The sequence below is a fragment of the Ruditapes philippinarum genome, unplaced genomic scaffold, assembly GCF_026571515.1.
Source record: "Ruditapes philippinarum isolate M1 unplaced genomic scaffold, ASM2657151v2 ctg1167_1_1_1_1, whole genome shotgun sequence".
NCBI classification, from domain to species: Eukaryota; Metazoa; Mollusca; class Bivalvia; order Venerida; family Veneridae; genus Ruditapes; species Ruditapes philippinarum.
The window spans coordinates 79,494-97,261 of record NW_026857913.1 but is presented as its reverse complement, the minus strand read 5'-3'; the positions used below and the strand labels follow the sequence as shown (position 1 = coordinate 97,261).

The 17,768-nt window shown below is 30.2% G+C and overlaps 1 protein-coding gene across 2 annotated transcripts in view; it reads left to right on the top strand.

Annotated features, from left to right (window-relative positions):
- LOC132751489 (serine/arginine repetitive matrix protein 2-like) overlaps positions 1 to 17,768 on the top strand; it is a 64,412-nt gene that overhangs the window by 36,760 nt on the left and 9,884 nt on the right. For both annotated transcript variants that reach the window (XM_060741656.1, XM_060741657.1), the window contains exons 2-4: positions 14,209 to 14,316; positions 14,826 to 14,922; positions 15,699 to 16,344. In XM_060741656.1, coding sequence (XP_060597639.1) covers positions 14,209 to 14,316; positions 14,826 to 14,922; positions 15,699 to 16,344 — 851 coding nt within the window. The remainder of the gene's footprint in view (positions 1 to 14,208; positions 14,317 to 14,825; positions 14,923 to 15,698; positions 16,345 to 17,768) is intronic.

The window sequence follows — 17,768 nt, the reverse complement described above, 5'->3', positions numbered from 1 at the left end:
AACTTCTAACGTGAAACTATATATTCTACAATTAAAATAAGAATGAATCATTTCATATTTGGAGACACTTAATTGTAGAAGTTAAAATGAAACATATTTTGGTCAAAAATCAAAGTTCAAATCAATAACAACCATTATCGATCAGTGTCAGTTAAAGAAAGCCTATCAGTGTGTTGAGTCATTTATTTCAATGTTAATTCATAGCGAGGTATACTTTAAATTCCATTAACCTTTTCACTATTATCTATCATTGTCTATAGGATAAGATAGAATTCAAACATTTGAACTGGTTCACCATTTACTTACTGATTTTCTTAAGGTGATATTTGCCTGGTTTTAAACCATTTCAAACTACAAACACATTAAACCGATTATGTAAAGATTTAGTAAAAAAACAACACACAAAAAAAACAACAGAATCCTCAAAGAACGCTCAGAACAACACAATTGAAAATGTTGAAGGCTCAGTTTGATTTAACCTGTTCGTGAACGGTCCTGGAAAGTGCAAGTTACCGTCCACGCCACGCCCCTTAGCACCGGTTTAAGCAAATTTCAAAATTTAAACACGAAAGGAAGTTGTAACAAACTCATAAGAGCTTATATTGCTTGTCTTTTTGTAATGCAATTTATCCCTTTAAACATACATAGAATGTGAAAGAAACTCTTGTTCATTTAAAACGATTAAAAGGATTTTTTCCCAAATGTTTGAGATAAATAAAAATATATTTCATATGTCATTTGGTCTTCATGAAAACCAATGTCCTTTGTATTTGCAACATATGTTTCATTATTTAAAACCTTTATTTTTTTACATTTTTTAAGCATAACCGTTTCTATTCAAACATTTAGTTTCACAAGAAGAACTAGCATTAACATAGGCACATGAATATAGTATAGATGCAATGTAGCATTTTCAAGGCAATAATGAAAAAGTCGGCGTTCAAACTATGACATCATTTCATGACGTAATTTCACTGATCATTATCGCTTTTACTACAGTAGGACCAAATTGTCAGCGGCGGTTCGAATATGTAATTATGCAAATCTTTGTAATCCGTGTAACGTAATGGAGTTAACATGAATCCGGGAGCAAATTTAAATGTTTTATTAGGCCTCGTATTTCACAATATTCCTGATAAGTTCATTTTGTGTGACAGTGTTGTTTCTATTTAAGAGATTTTCCGTTGTCTTTTGATCAGTTAACTCTAGAAAAATCAATATGATGATTGAAAATTCAGATTATGCAAGGTCAGAATCGTATTAACAAAGAGTACTTTAATGCCCGATTTAGCATCATTATCAGGGAGTTAGAGAACAGCGCACTGTCTTCATGCAAATTAAACAATTTTATGAGCGAGAGCTGATTGTCTTTTGTCTTGAGAATCATTCACTTGTTTATAAAATAGATTAAATGGAAACCTTTAAAGGTCGCTTAACACGGCAAAATTGTTGATATTGCAGGCCCAGTTTGATTAAGTTTGGTCATGAAAGTAGTGTTAATTGCAAGTTAGTTAAAGCCATTGTCGACGCCCCTAGTTAGAATTATGTTCGCAAAGCGTTCCTCTAGAATCGAAGACTTTGTAAAACAAAACGACTAAACATAAACATTATTTTAATTAAACTGCAAGAACTCATGAGCCATTTCTGTTTCTCGCTTCATTAATGTTTGAGTAATAAAAGAACGCTGTTTCCATCGAGCCATACGTCATTAAAATCATCACACGCAGGAAAAGATACAACAGAAAGAAGTTATTCCAGGACAAAATCGACTTTTACACTAAACATTTTAATGTATTTTTCCGTTCTTTCGGTTTTTCCTCATGTACTTTTGTACGGAATAGTTTCTTTTTGTATAACATGTTATTGGACACTTGTCTTTGTTAAATATTGCTTTTCCATCGAGTTTCATAGCAAATTTTTCCGAAATTTTGAGAATAGAAAGAAAAGTTGCAATGTAACCTTAACCAAGCAGATATGACATAATCAACTACGATTGCTATAATTTGATATAAATTTAAAATATCACATAATTGACATAAATAATTCTTTACTTTATCTTTCACTTATATCGGTATTTGGTATGAAATATGAAATTGTAATATACCCGAGGCACAGTGTATACACAAATATATCAGATAACTCAATACCCCACAATGAGAGTAAGTTCACAACGCGATTTGTTGTCTTATTCCCACCAGTAAAATGAACTTTTTAAACCGGTGCGGGGGGGGGGGTGAGAGGTGTTATACTTTCTTTTGCATTTCATGAATACACTCATTGAAAGTATTTCTACTAATTTCTCCTGTACTGCTATCAAGGAATTTTGCTTTGCATAGAACAGTTTCAACATATACATGTAATTTAAAAGAAAAAGAGAAAAGGAAAAGAGAAAATGATTTATTCGCGCTGTAAGAAAATAAGAAGAAAGAAATATACACAAAAAGCTGACAATTTTTTGTATCAGTTCCATTTTTTTAAAGATGTGATTTCAAAATATAGTCCGGATTTCCGGAGAGGCGTTCATATAATTCAAAATCAAACACAACATATCGAAATTTAGTACAAAATATTTCCCTACTTAAGAAAACTTTGAAAAGAATTTAACAATTTTTGTTTGACATACACCAATATTTGAATGTGTTTGTTTATAAATCATGACGTTAAGCTGACACACAACATTCTATTAGGACAGAAAGTAACATTTTCTACAATGAAATATATTTTTATGTGAAGAAGTTTTGTCATTCATTGCAATAGTTGAGACATAAGTCTTCAGGAACATCTTGTGTTAAGCATCAGTCATGATTAATTGACTGTACCCATTGCAAGGGAGATTAGCAAGAAAGATGATAAAATGTCTTATTTGATAGAATCAAATGATTGGAAGACAAATGCCGGCTCAGATGATACTTGTGTCATGGCCTTTGTGCCCTTTATGTCATAAAAAAGGAAACAAAGCTTATTCGCCCTTAGTAACTACTGCGTCCCTATAGTTAAAACTGCGTCCCTTTGAACTTCACTTCAATGTTGCCATTTTTTCTGGTCCTTCGGGATAATTGATTTCCAACACTTTTAAGTGTTGGAAATTAAGTACCGCTCAAGCCGGTGCTAGGGGGTGTGAGGGATGTTGCACTTTTTCATTATCCCTTATGTATCAAACTTTAATGTTATTTTGTTGTGATTTATGCTTTCGAGGGATCACACTGTATGCAGATTTTTTTGACTGTAAGAATTGACATGGTAAGGAACTTTATTTGATAACATTTTTTCCTTCTTTATAAAATAACACAATAATTGAAATGTTACTACTGTAATATCCGGAAAATGTCAATATGTTGATATATACAATACAATACAATTTATTTGCTTTAAACATTATACAACATTTCTAGCATAATATACAGGTAACATGGTGACTAACAATAACATGCAAAAACAACATGTTATCAAATTTGTTATATTTAAATAAAGCAAGTTTAACTTAAGCTATTAAAAATACACATTTTACACTTAATTCAAATATAACAATTTATATTCATTTGAATGCATGATGCACCGTCATATTCTATCTTGTATTACCATGCAATTTAAATAAAGAACTTATGTAAATTTTATTATATTTTGTAGCGAGAATCTAGGATAAATGTCATAAAACATGCAATTTCAAGACCATTGATAATGAAACCAGATATTTGAAATACTTGTTTAAAATTTTTGGTCTTTTTTGTAATGTGATTTAAATTACGAAACATGTTAAAATTGTAAATAAGTAGAAAATAGTAACTTAGCATATACTTTTATAGCTAATATGTTTATAATTTCAGATATTTTTCAGAATAACTAATTGGTTAATTTATCAAATCGCCCTTGACTTAATTTTTCTGTGTTTTTTTTGTATCGAAGCCAAAATAAACGTTAACCATATGTTCTTTCCAATTTATCAGAAATGTTCATATTTTGTTGATAGTAATGTTTCAACTATATACTGTATATATTTTGGTATAGTCATTTGAAATTTTCGGTCCTTTGTTAATACTGTATTTTTTATATTTGTTAACTTACCAGTAAACTGTATAACATTGAAATAGGTTTAATTTATATTTGATTGACAAGTTAATGAATATAATAAAGTGTTATACTGATACAAATATAATAATTATTGCGATGCAGTAATATTGTAACAAACTTCATTTAATATACGATAGCTTAGCATTACCATCTCGGTATTAAGGTCTTTGCCAAGGTCTCAAAATGTTGTAAAACAATATTTCGTCCTGAAATTTATAATCATGAAGTAAACATTTAAGGCACATTATGACTCAGAAACCAACATTTTTTTGCTTCTTTAGAAATGGCATATATGAGTTTTGTAACGTTAAGGTCTTTGCCACGGTGGAACAATATTCCGTCCTGAAGTTTATAATCATGATATCAACATTAAATGGAGATTGTGTCTCAGTAACCAATATTTTGTTTGCTTTTTGTAGAAATGACATATATGAGTTTTGTAACGTTAAAAATATGGTAAAGAGCATGTTAGATGATTAACGTCTGAAGAACATAGCGACGAATTTGATAATGTTTGTCATAAAAGTAGCAAAATGTCAACAAAGTAGTATTTTTGACTTCCATTCAAAATACTTCATCACGTTAACTGTTGTAATTGCCAAGAAGAAACAGGTACAAAAGATATTTTAGGTAACTGGCCAATGAGTAATTTTTTGCAAATTTTACAGGACACCAAAATAAAATGTTTTTGAGAAATAAAAATGAAAGGATTTCTTGGGCATAATGGACATTTAATAGTGTTTTTAAAATGGTAATGTTGCAGGATGGGGTTATACTTTATGTTGAGCCTAAAAGTTTTTCGGGACATTTCCAAGTTCATCTATGTTTTTTTTGTATTCGGTTTATTTAAAACAAATCCTTTGATATACTTTGCCGAATTCTAATATGTTAGACGAGTGGAGCCAGATGGACGTTATCAAGTTACTATATATAGAAAATATATGTGAAATATGTATTCATACATTCTTTGCAGAAAATACCAACAGTATGAGGTAATCACACTTGGTCTTTGTTGTGTTTTATTATATGGAACAATGTACATTCGTCACATGAAAGGCTTTTCTCGAAACTTTCAGAACAGCTGTTGTAAGGCTTTTATCTGTAACATGCACGATAACTGGGATGTAGAATGTATGCAATGTAAAGTTCATTACATTAAATCTCTGAAATAGAATGCATGCAATGTAAAAGTTCATTACATCAACACTGTGATATACATGTACCGTATATTACTAAGGACGTCATGGATACAGTCAAATGTTGTTCTCAGGTGTAACAAAATTTGTTTTTGTATAATGAGAAAAAACTTGCCGAAATATTTGACATTTGTACATCTGAATAGAATCCTTATGCTTTCAATATCAGTTTGTTTTGCTCACGAGAGACCTAAAGTTTTTAAATATCGTAGATCTATTTAATTATCGGAATAAAAAGACTTGCACCATAGGTATATGTTTAAGAACAATACCAATTAAATCATAAAAATACAATTTATATTTTTATAGTTAGAGACGAATTATTTCAAACACATCATCTGATATAGACTTTATTGGCAGGCGTTACATAAACACAGCCCTAAGTTGAAAACTATTTACGCCAATGTCAAAGTGAACTATATGTTATCAGGATCAAAGTTCAAAATCAATCGGCAAATGTCATCAATCATCAATCACGTTAAAAGAATTTCTAAACATCCACAAATTCAAATGATACGGTTTAGTAAAGCCACTTTAAATACCAAACCTACCCCAATATTTACAATTGAAGAGGAGATCGAACTGCGGCGAGACTAATGTGATTACAAATATATTGATTTTTTTAACTATAAGAGCTCAAAGGTTTATGTCTAAGTATGTTGTTTACTTATTGACATCAGTATGTGGGTATGCGTTACTGCGTTGTATGGTATGCAAATTGGTACTCTTATAGTATGGTATGTGAAATGGTTTTCTGACTTTCTTTCTTAGAGATACAGTGTCAACACTTGGGGTCTACCTTCTCCACATGTTGTCACTGGAAATGTCAAAATGTTGAAAACTGGTATAATGCAATGGTAGTAGATATGTTGATATACCATAGGTTGGTATTATTTGTGCATATTCGGTATTATATGTGCTATAATAAGATTATTTTAGATAATAATTATCATTTCTTTTATTGGCAAATCGGGATTTCAAATGCCCTTTACCGTTTACAATATGTTTAACTAATATGGTCAAGACATATATAAAATATATAAGACATATATAAATCTAAACAACAACAACAACGACAACAACAACGACAACGGCGGCGGCGGTATATTGCAGCGATAGTGTTTGCATCTGAAATATAATGTTATGATAGCATTGTTTTGCATCTGTATATATAAAACTTGATTTTCATCACTCATGCAAAACATAAACAATACAAATACAAAAGAGAAAACATGTATAAAACATCATCAATACAACACTAATGGGATATAAAAATTGATGTTGTAAATTAATGTACCAATAAGACAATCTTTATACTAAATAATGTTGTTCTAGTAAATTTATTGCTAAGAAAAGCGCCATAAATCTGATGGAATGTTATCTAGCAGACGACAAAATCGATAAGCTCAGCTGTAGTTGAGGACATAATTAACGCTTCACATATTTTACATACATGTGATAATAGGAAAAATATGAGTCTTATATACATGTATATTCTACATAAACTTGTAATTTATTGTATAAAATTGTTAAGTCATAACCTGCTAAATATGTTGAATGGATTTGCCCTGCTTTGAATTTGGAACAGTCCACTTAGAGTTTAAGGGATTTCAATATTAAAATATAAAAATTGAGCCACCAGTAGTTTCAATCCTGGGTCAGACTGCAGAATATTCTTTTCAGTTTCAACAGAAGGTTAAAGGCCCAGTAAGTCCTTAAAATGCCATTAACTCTATTTCTTTAACACTACTTATTTTGGTCCCTGTTACAATAAATCCCCACCAGCCCCCCCGACTCTCCCCAAGCATTTTTTTAATTTAAAGTTATTATATGTTTATAGGGTGATTAAATTGTATTTGTAAGGAAGTCAAATACCACTTTGATTACATTTTGCTGCATTAATGACAAATTATTTCACATTCAGTAATAAGCATCGTCCATTATCAAAAAACTGCTATACACATGGTTGCCTCTTCTAACAAAAAATAAAATAAAATATGAGCATTTAATAAGGAACTAACTTTACAAATGATTTATATAGGTGCCGTAAAAAATTAGCAGTCTCATTTTCAGAATTATTAGTACGTCAACAATTGTATTTTGACAATGAACTAATTCAGATCATTCTCAACTAAGTTCTTTAAATAACATTATGGCAGCGATTTGACTTAGTATGCAAACATTACATTGTTTAAAACTGTTTGAACTAAAATACATAAATTATGCATGCGTAAAAATATTTCATATATGTTTTCACATTATTAATGCAAATATGGTAATATTACATCAAAGACGATGTCAAAAGTTTAAATCCCGGACATTTTTTTAAGTATCTAATTAGAAATCCAGTGACAGTGATTAAAATATAAATTTTACTGACGGTCGCATTATTCTAATGATGGTAAAACTTGAATATTGGTTGGAACCTGTACACTTTAAATGCCCTGAAATTATATCGTTTTAGTTAATATTTGATTTACATTAACAATACAATGCAACTCAATACGATTCAATACAATAAAATACAATACAATACAGTACAATACAATACAATACAATACAATACAATACAATACAATACAATGTAATGTAATGTAATGTAATGCAATGCAATACAATGCTGTGCAGAGCATTGAAATGGAATACTAATACTAATACATTATACTAATATCAATGCAATATCAATACCAATACAGTGCAGTATAATACAACCAATACAATACAATATTAACAACAATTTAGTAAGAACAAAGAATGCATGTTGTATTAAATTGATCATATTTGCATATATTGTATTTGAATCTGCCTTTACTAAAAACCGTCGTTACCCGGTTTTTAATAAATCATTTGCCTCTCACCGCTGCAGGTTTTATTCCCGTCAGGACTTAGGAGAAACTAGCCAACATGTAAACTGGACGCCAAAGGTTCAAGTCGGGGGGTGCTTGCTCTTGTGTCTGAGGGGCACTTGAGATATAAAGCTAGACGCTTTACTGTGCTGGTGCGACCTAAAATCAAACCAGCCAATACGAACGAATTGACTTGAGATTATTTGTTAAATAATGAGTCATAACGAATATAGAGCAAATTATTGAACTGAATGAGATATGATAAATGATTGGTTTTGAATTGGTTTATGTAAGCCAAAGGTTTATAAATATATGATTAAGATAGATAGATAAACAGGTGTATGAAAATCTCTTTGTATCTTTTAGTATACGTTATTCATTTAATCTTAGTAGTCAAGTAATTTTATAGATTTTATGTAAAATATAAGCATACTTTTGGTATAATTTTATAACAAAGACGTTAAATCTATGTCGTTGAGTTTAAATAGGTGCATACCAATTCTATAACCCCCATTTCATATTTCAGGTCGAACAAAAGAACCAAATAGTCTTGCTGTTTTTATTTATGAAAGTGTAAGGTCTAATTAAGTAGAACTTGTTCAATCAGACTAAATAAAAATTATCCTTTTAATGAACAAACGCAATAACAACAAAATGAACTGTGTTTAGAATATGAAAATGTTTTATTCAGTTGTATAATAAATTATTATTGTAAAAGAGTTTTAAAATAAAGATTTCCTAAGTATCAAAACCATTGTTTTAAAAAAACAACAATGATTTTAAAGAACCTCGGCTACGGTACTTCCAACATTCACATTTGAACAAAAATAGTACGTATGATGATACATATCTATCGAAGTTTGCTTTTAAATTGTTGAATCATTCTACATTTGACACGATTCCAAACACAGAGGGCAACTGTCCAAAGATGACACCGATATATCGGGTAAAGTGTGCCCGGAACATTCTTAGATGACATCATCATTCTATTATCGATATATAAATGATAGTTGAACTTACGTGGATGTTATCGGAATTGATAGCTAGCGACCTTTAAGATATTCTGCGTCTGAAACAATAGCTAGATGACTTCAAATCTGGAGAGTTATTAATGTTTCATAACTGTGAATGACTTATCAAGAAATTTATATTGGCATGACAATGGCATATAATCGTTGGCTAAGATATTTCTTCTGCGTCGTCTGAAACAAAATATATACATGTAATTGTTTTGATAGATAAGACTGGATTCCTTATAGACAGTTTGTTGATCATTTTAATTTAATTCTATTTTTAAAACAAGGAATGCAACTGTGCTGACGTCACATCAGACGGACTTGAACTAGAGTCTTACACGAATTACCGCAGTGCATGCTTATGTTCATGAAAAATTTGAAAAAAAAGAGATCAAAACATGCAAAAATAGCCTTTAGTCATACAGTAGAAATATGGTGATAAATACTGCAAAAGTTAATCAATTAACCGCACGTAACATGTAAATCATTACTTGAATTTTGAATCTTTTGACATTTCTCAACATTGATTTTCTTTATTTTGTTTTAGCTCATCTGCAGGCATGCAGCTTTAAGATACACTTCCGGTATTGAACAATATTTACAATAGAGATTTTTGGATCAAGTACATATCTAAAATAAGAATCAATCTAAAGCAACCTTGAAACATTACATCGCCTATAATTCATTCATCAGCTTGAAGTTTAAACTTATTTTTCTATATATTTTGGTTGTCAAGGAGTTCCACGTCTATTAGAACTACTGTAGATAAAGATAGACATTTTATGAATATAATTCATTATATTTTGGCAGATTTACACGGAATTTATCGTAAGTACTATCGCTATATTTTATGTTCTTTAAGATTGATTCCTCAAAAATATATCATAGATTAGATGTATCTCTGAAAAATGAGTCAAACATCTGATAAACTGAATCTGCTGGTTTGAAAGAAGAAATTAGGAATTTCTCAAAATATACGTCATTTTATGATAACCGCCATAATAGCAATACAGTTCAACCTGTGTAGATGTACCACCTGTTGGGAGGTTAAGATTGTGGTCGTTGCTGAGAGGTGTTGCTCTGGAGAGTTTAAATTAAATGTTGAATCTTAGTATGGGAATGTTTGATTACGTTATTATAAAGAGACGATTGGTCTACAGAGGGCCGTTCTTTAGTGGTTACACTGTATATGAGTTATTCACTGAAAAATAAGTAAGAGTGCATACCTTTTCCATTGTATTTCTTGTACTGTTTTCTATAAATATGTAAGACATGTTTTCATTAATTTGTTGAATTGAATTGTATATTTAAGGCCTTTCTTAGTTGCATTTAGGCATACCTTATCATTATAGTCGTTAATGAAACGTTCGGATTCTATATCAACTGCACAAGCATGGATTTGATTGTTAGTATTACAGGAATTGTTGACCTGTATAAATAAGATTGAAATGGCTTATTCTTCAGGCAGACGGTGTTATGTGAATTATCTGACCTTGTGGATAATGCCACTGCAGATAATCTCTGATTAACATACCTGCCAGATAATCCTTTAATCCTTCGCTGACCTGCATATCGAATGCTTTAAATCAAAGACATTGATTACATTACAATAGTTCGAATTAAGATCATTAATCTAATCAGCCATTAATGAACAATCAATCTTTCCAAAGTTTTTGTTTAATCTGAAGGTGTATTATGATTAATCATCTATGATAACAGGATCTTCTTAAACAGACATGTATACCTGTGATAACATATCTTGTTTTGATATTTGCCTTTATACAATGATTAAAATCACATATTAACATTCCAAAAATCAGTTTAACATTCCTATTAGCTTTGTCCTACATATCGTCCAATTTAGACTGTATACAAATTATAAACAGATTTCATTTGAAATTAAATTTAACATGATATATGTACCGATAATGATCATAATCATAATACAGTATGAAGAATTCAATTTATCGCAAGTTATTTTTTATACTTATTTTTAAATAGACTCCATTATTAGCAGACGTATATTGTTGCCTTCTATATCCAAATCTTTGCACCATTGTTACAATCAGCAGGCCAGCTTGCGCATAACTAGACTTTATACTGTTGTATTACCCGTTTTTTGATAATTTTGATATTGAAAACCATTATATTACGAATGGACTGTTCAAAATTCAAAGCTGGACGTGTCCATTCCACACATTTAGAATTGTTTATGTAATAAAATTTGTAGTTTATGTCTAATTAACTTAATAGCTAAAAAATATTCAATTTTTACCGTTTATTTAATTACTGTGATAATAAGAATGATAAACACAGAAGTAATGTTCGAGATAAGCGTAATTCGCATTAGACATGTTGTCACATTTGGATTGTATTTAACCTGTAATATCAATAATTATTTCTTTTTATAATAGCAAGACTAATAACAATTTTGAAGTATTTACAATGAAAATAAGAGTACTGCGTATTGAAGAGGGTAGAAGTAAGTTTAGCTTGAAATTTCCAAAAATGTGCCAAAAATCCTCTTCAATAGAAATGTGTAGATAAAAATAGTGATAGTGAATCCAGTTACATTTCCCATCAAACATAGTCAGAGCTTTTCGTGAATCATTTTTTTCTAATGCCAATATTTTTTTCTTAATTATAATTTTCTTAAAGATTAAAAAAAAAAGTTTCTTGAGGTTTGCAACCTTAAAGTTTTATGTATATTTACATAACCGTCTGAGACACAAAAAATACCCTCTTATTGTGTATATGAACCCACTTCACATTCTTATATGAAATTGTTTAAAGTGAGAAATTATAAAGGAGCCGTATTTTATATATTAAAATATATTTATGTATTTAATACGACAATATGATAGGAAGTCAAGAGATTGTGTAAATAAAGGAACGTTTCTACCGTGGTTTAATACTCTATATCCATCGCACGTGACGAGGGTTATTAAGTGCTTCTGAAATGAGATAAGTGAACGCGCTGAAAAATATTTGAATGTTTACAAAACGAGAAGGATCAAATAAATTTATTATTCAATATTTTATACATGTATTCATATACAGTTTAACCTCTGCTGAGCGCCCCTCGGTAAAGCAATTACCTCTTTACAACAACCATATAAACTGACCGTAAAGTAAGGCTTCACAACATGATTCAACCTATGTAGAGCAAGACCTGTCAATAACGACCACATATTTTATCTCACAAAGGGGTTTTGTAGAGGTTATACCTTATATAAAGTATAAAAGTCCCTTTTATATATAGGTAATGTAATATACATGTTATTGTTTTTTTGTATTTCTCCGTTTTATTCATGTACATGTTATTATGCTTACATTTTAAACCATCTATTCAGTTTATAATTATATGTCATTAAAACTCGTTTCTAAAGTGCACATTATATAACTTCAAGTGCTAATAAGTATGCATTTAAAAAGTGGCTTTTTGTATAGTTTTTGACAATAATGTTCAAAATAACACCAATTATTGTATAAACACATGTATTTATCATTGTTACTTATTGATTTTACTTTCATTTGTCAAAATAAACTTAACAGAAAATAGAAATTAGGCACAGAAGATTAGTAAAGATTATTGGGTTTGTAACAATGTTATCTATGTACCGCATCAGTAGAGCCTTAACACACAAGTCTGGGCTGAGTCCCTTTTTCACAAGCGTGCCTTCTATTACTCAAAACAAAAAGTGAAGCCTGGACTGTATAGTTTATTCTTTAGTTTATTCTATTACATCAAGAATTAGATTTTGCAACAATAATACTTTTTATTGACATTATTATGGAATACACGCTTAAAAGACTTATAGTGATAACAGAAAAATAAGTTTATAGAAACATAACTATTCCATTGTGAACAGGAGAAAAAATTGTTTACTGGAGTTGAATACATGCACGGAAACTGTTTGAATTATTTATATTATAATATTCAATTGCGGCTTCTGTTGTTGTTGTTGTTGTCGTTATGGGATGTATTAAAATAGATTTAGATATTATAGAACAAAGGCAAGCATTCTTCGAAGACGAAACGTTCAGATCTCAGGTAGAAAATAAAGTTTTTTGATTTAAGAAACATATAAAAAATTAAGATATAAACCTTTGTTCTGATCAGCGTTTCACACGAATGTAAAAAAAGATTGCTAACGTTGCATAAATTAATAAATTTTTTTACTGTACTTTTTATCTATATTCAATTTTGAATGACATTTTGTCGAGAAAAATGACAACTTGACAATATATCGATTGATTCAAATGAAATAGACCATGGCGCAATAACATCGTTTCAGAGTATGACATAATCAACGGCCAATATAAGATTAAAGGGAGATAACTTTTTTTTCTCAGATTAATTTCAAACTCATAAGAGAAAGAGTTATCTCTCTTTATAGGTACGATATATGTAATTTAATAACTCCGTAAATCATGATAGTTTCTCTTTGAAATCAATACTTACAATTATTGTCCATTTATGAAGATTAATCTATTGACTTTTCCTTTGATGCTTCTATTGTTGACCGAGATAACGAGTTTACAAATATGACTGCAGATATTCAATGTACATACGGAATAAATCTCCGACTAAAATGCACAGCGAGCGCATTGACACGGATAATGTTCACACTAAAGTAAATTTGGACTTTGTTATAGTTTTTGCAACTACGTCATTATCATACTTTTGATCATCATTGTGACGTGAACACCACTTCAACCACCATCACTATCACAATCATCATCATCATCATCATCATCTTTATCATTATCATTATCATTATCATCTTTATCAAAATCATCATCACCATCATCTTTATCATCATTATCATCATCATCTTTATCATCATCATCATCATCATCATCATCATCATCATCATCATCATCATCATCTTTACCATTATCAAATCATTATCATCATTTCTTTAATCTTCATTATCATAATCATCGTCGTTTTGAGCAACATTAACAATGTAACAATATTCCGCTTTAATTCATGTCAAACTACAAAATGTTTATTTTAAATATGATTTATGATTAAACATTATAGAAACTATAATAATTTCATTCTTCTTTCTGCAGGTTCGAGAACTGGTTGGACGATGTACGTGCCCGGTACAATTTCCTATCATCAAAGTTGGCGAGGGAAAATATAAAATAGGTGACAATCAGACCCTTGTTTTTGTTAGGGTAAGTTATTTAAATCAATATCATATTTAATGTAAGGTTATATACTATGAGAATAAATATCTTTTATAAAATGACATCAATATATGTGTAGGAATTTCCGTATTTAAAATGTTTGCAATGCTATTTGTTGGATGAATCTACAATATAATTGTATCAATGTAAAATTATGTCTGAAAACGTAGTTAATAGAAGCTGAACGATGACGTTATGTTACATTTAACAGTTAAAAGAGATCGCGTTTGTTATGAGGGTAAAGTGTCAGCCGCTCAACCAAAGTACTGCGGGTTCAAGCAGTAATCAGGCCACGAGCACGTTTTCTAATGAGGCACTCGTTCTGGATAGTCCAAGTTGCGGACTCTAAAGTTGCTAACATTATACAAGAATACAAGATGCGGGAACATGTTCAACAATACGACATGAAGAAATGTTTTTGAAAGAAGGCAAACAACAACAACAACAACAACAATATCGACTACATGAAATAATTCATATTTTATTTTGAATTTCAGATATTACGTAAACATGTGATGATACGAGTGGGTGGAGGATGGGATACCCTAGAGCATTACCTTGACAGACATGACCCCTGTAGATGTGGCTTTCAAGGTCAGTACTCTTATATTTCACCCAAATCTTCATTTTTTACCGTAATCCTCACTTATCTAACTGTTATTTACCACAATCATACCAACAAGTACCGGCATACTTTATATAAGCGGCTCCTTGCATCAAAATCTCTGCACGAATTGTTTATGTTTATTTAACATTTTGACACTTTAAAGTGTCAAACTAAACAGTTTAATGATTCAAAATAAGACCCGGGGGTTCACTAAACCCAGGTTAACGAGGTCGGGTAAGTAAAGACACGTCATTTAAGATATACTGACCACCGGGTGGTGGAGGCAATTTTATAACTTAAATTATGGGTTTTATTGCGCAAAAATCCGCATCGTCATTGAAATCCTAAACGAAGGAAAGTTTCGATAATGTATTAAATCTATTTCACAGAGAGTTTATTGAGCAAAAGTTTTGTGATTGAAATGATCTCTGTTATATTATACGGGGTTATTTACGTAGACTAGCTTATAATATACGATTTAGGCCTTAAATAGATAATTGTTTGTTTTCCCTACCGCAACCGACCTTCAGAAATCACTGTAAATACACAAAAAATAATTTATTGCAACGCAAATTATTCTATTTTTGAGCAGACGCTTTAAATAAGAATCGAATCGAATCACTTTTAAGTATATTTATATTGAATAAAACTTTAAAAAATACTTTTACAATTTCTTTTTTGTCGAAATCTCTTAAACCTTTCCCCCTTTGCACAAATCACTAAATCAGTATTTACAAACGATTTTTATTTGCTTCTGTTACAGGTCACCGCGGTGGGGGTAGAGGCGTTTCTACGCCCAGGAAAGGAAGTTCAACTGTCTCAAAATCCTTGCCAGGAACTCCCAAAACGTCGAGGAAATTATCACTGACAACACAAGGTAGTTCAACACATTCCGGAAGCACTGCGCGTCCCGCTTCACCGAGCATGCGCAGTGCATCACCTGGTCCAAATTCTAGAAAACTTAGTTTAACAGGCAAAGGAACTATTCCACAGCCTGCGCAAAGTGTGACATCTCCAAACATCGTGCAAAAGAAGCCAAACTTCTCAAATTCTGGTCAAAGTGGAAATATTCAAACTAGAACTCTTAGCGGAAGTAGTAGTTCCGGAAATTTTCCGGTCGGAAGTTTTGTGAAACAGTCTCAGATAAATCTTTCACGACAATTGTCGTCAAGCTCAACCGGAAGTCAGGCAGCAGTAACTCCGCGTCGAAGTGAGAGTCCCTCACCGAGACCCTCGTCGCCTGCACAAAGGAGGAGTGAGTCTCCCGCGCCAGTAATTGCCAACCGTCTCAGAAGTCCGTCCCCAGCACCGATGCCTCAGAAAGGTACGAACCAAGTTCGACCTCAATCAGTTCCGGCAACACAGAGATGTGCATCGCCGGTAAAGCAAATTACCATGGCTGAGTTGAGGTGGGTATTTTCTGAATAATTTTCTGTAACATTTTAAAAACCGGAAATATAATCTTAATGTATATGTATATGCTTAATCTTAAAATATGAATAACCTATACGAATAATTGAATTACATGGAAATGTTGTAATTCTTAATCATAGATACATATAAGGCGTTCTTAAAATGCCCTCTCATTTTTTAACCATACCTAACGCCTTTGTCATTTTGTTTATTTAACAAGATCGTCCACAGAAAAAATGACCTATAATTCCTTTAATCCTAAGTAGATTTATTAGTAAGCGTTTCTTTCTTAATACATAAAGCAAATATATCGCTTTTAATTGGCTTAAGAGATACCTTTGATATTTAATTACACTCCATGGGTGTTTTATTCCACGATGAATGCCACTGTTATGAATAATACCAATTTTAGTTACAAAATCACGTGACTTTCTAAACAAATCTGGTCAATAATTGTTTTCTTATTATCATTTTAATGAAATTACTGAAAACAAGTCGTTTGTAGTGTTTTATTAAGCAATACAGTCAAACAATTCATTTAAATAATAATAATAATAATAATAATAATAATAATAATAATAATAATAATAATAATAATAATAATGATAATAATAATAATAATAATAATAATAATAATAATAATGATAATAATAATAATAATAATAATAATAATAGTTCATGAAATGGAATAGAAAGGTTGGATCAAAAGCTATATGAAACAGGTAAGAAGTGTGTTTATAGTTCAATATATAAAAACAAATTTGTCGGGTCAAAGTAATTAAACTTTGCCCTGAAAATTTTGGGGATAAATTTGTATATAAACATTTGAATAAACATTAAATTATAAGAAGTATTAAAAGATAAGTAAGAAATATTAATGGTATTTTTGATGTATATCAAATAGGATATAATTTTGTCTGATGAGATAAATATTTATCTCACTTCAATGAATTTCTATTGGTGTAATAGACATCATGTCCCGGTTATTATAAACATTGATACAAAATTGATTGAATAATAATAATAATAATAATAATAATAATAATAATAATAATAATACTACTACTACTAATAATAATAATAATAATTATAATAATAACAATAATAATAATAATAATAATAATAATAATAATAATAATAATAATAATAAATAATAATAATAATAATAATAATAATAATAAAATGATAATAATAATAATAATAATAATAATAGTAGTAGTAATAATAATAATAATAATAATGATAATGATAATGATGATGATGATGATGATGATGATGATGATGATGATGATGATTATGATTATGATTACGACATTAATATAACAAAAGTAGTTATAGTTATTACAATGAGGTGGACTGGTACAAATGAAGGTTTATGTCGCATATAAAAATGGGTATTGTAGAGTTTAACGTTTTCAGT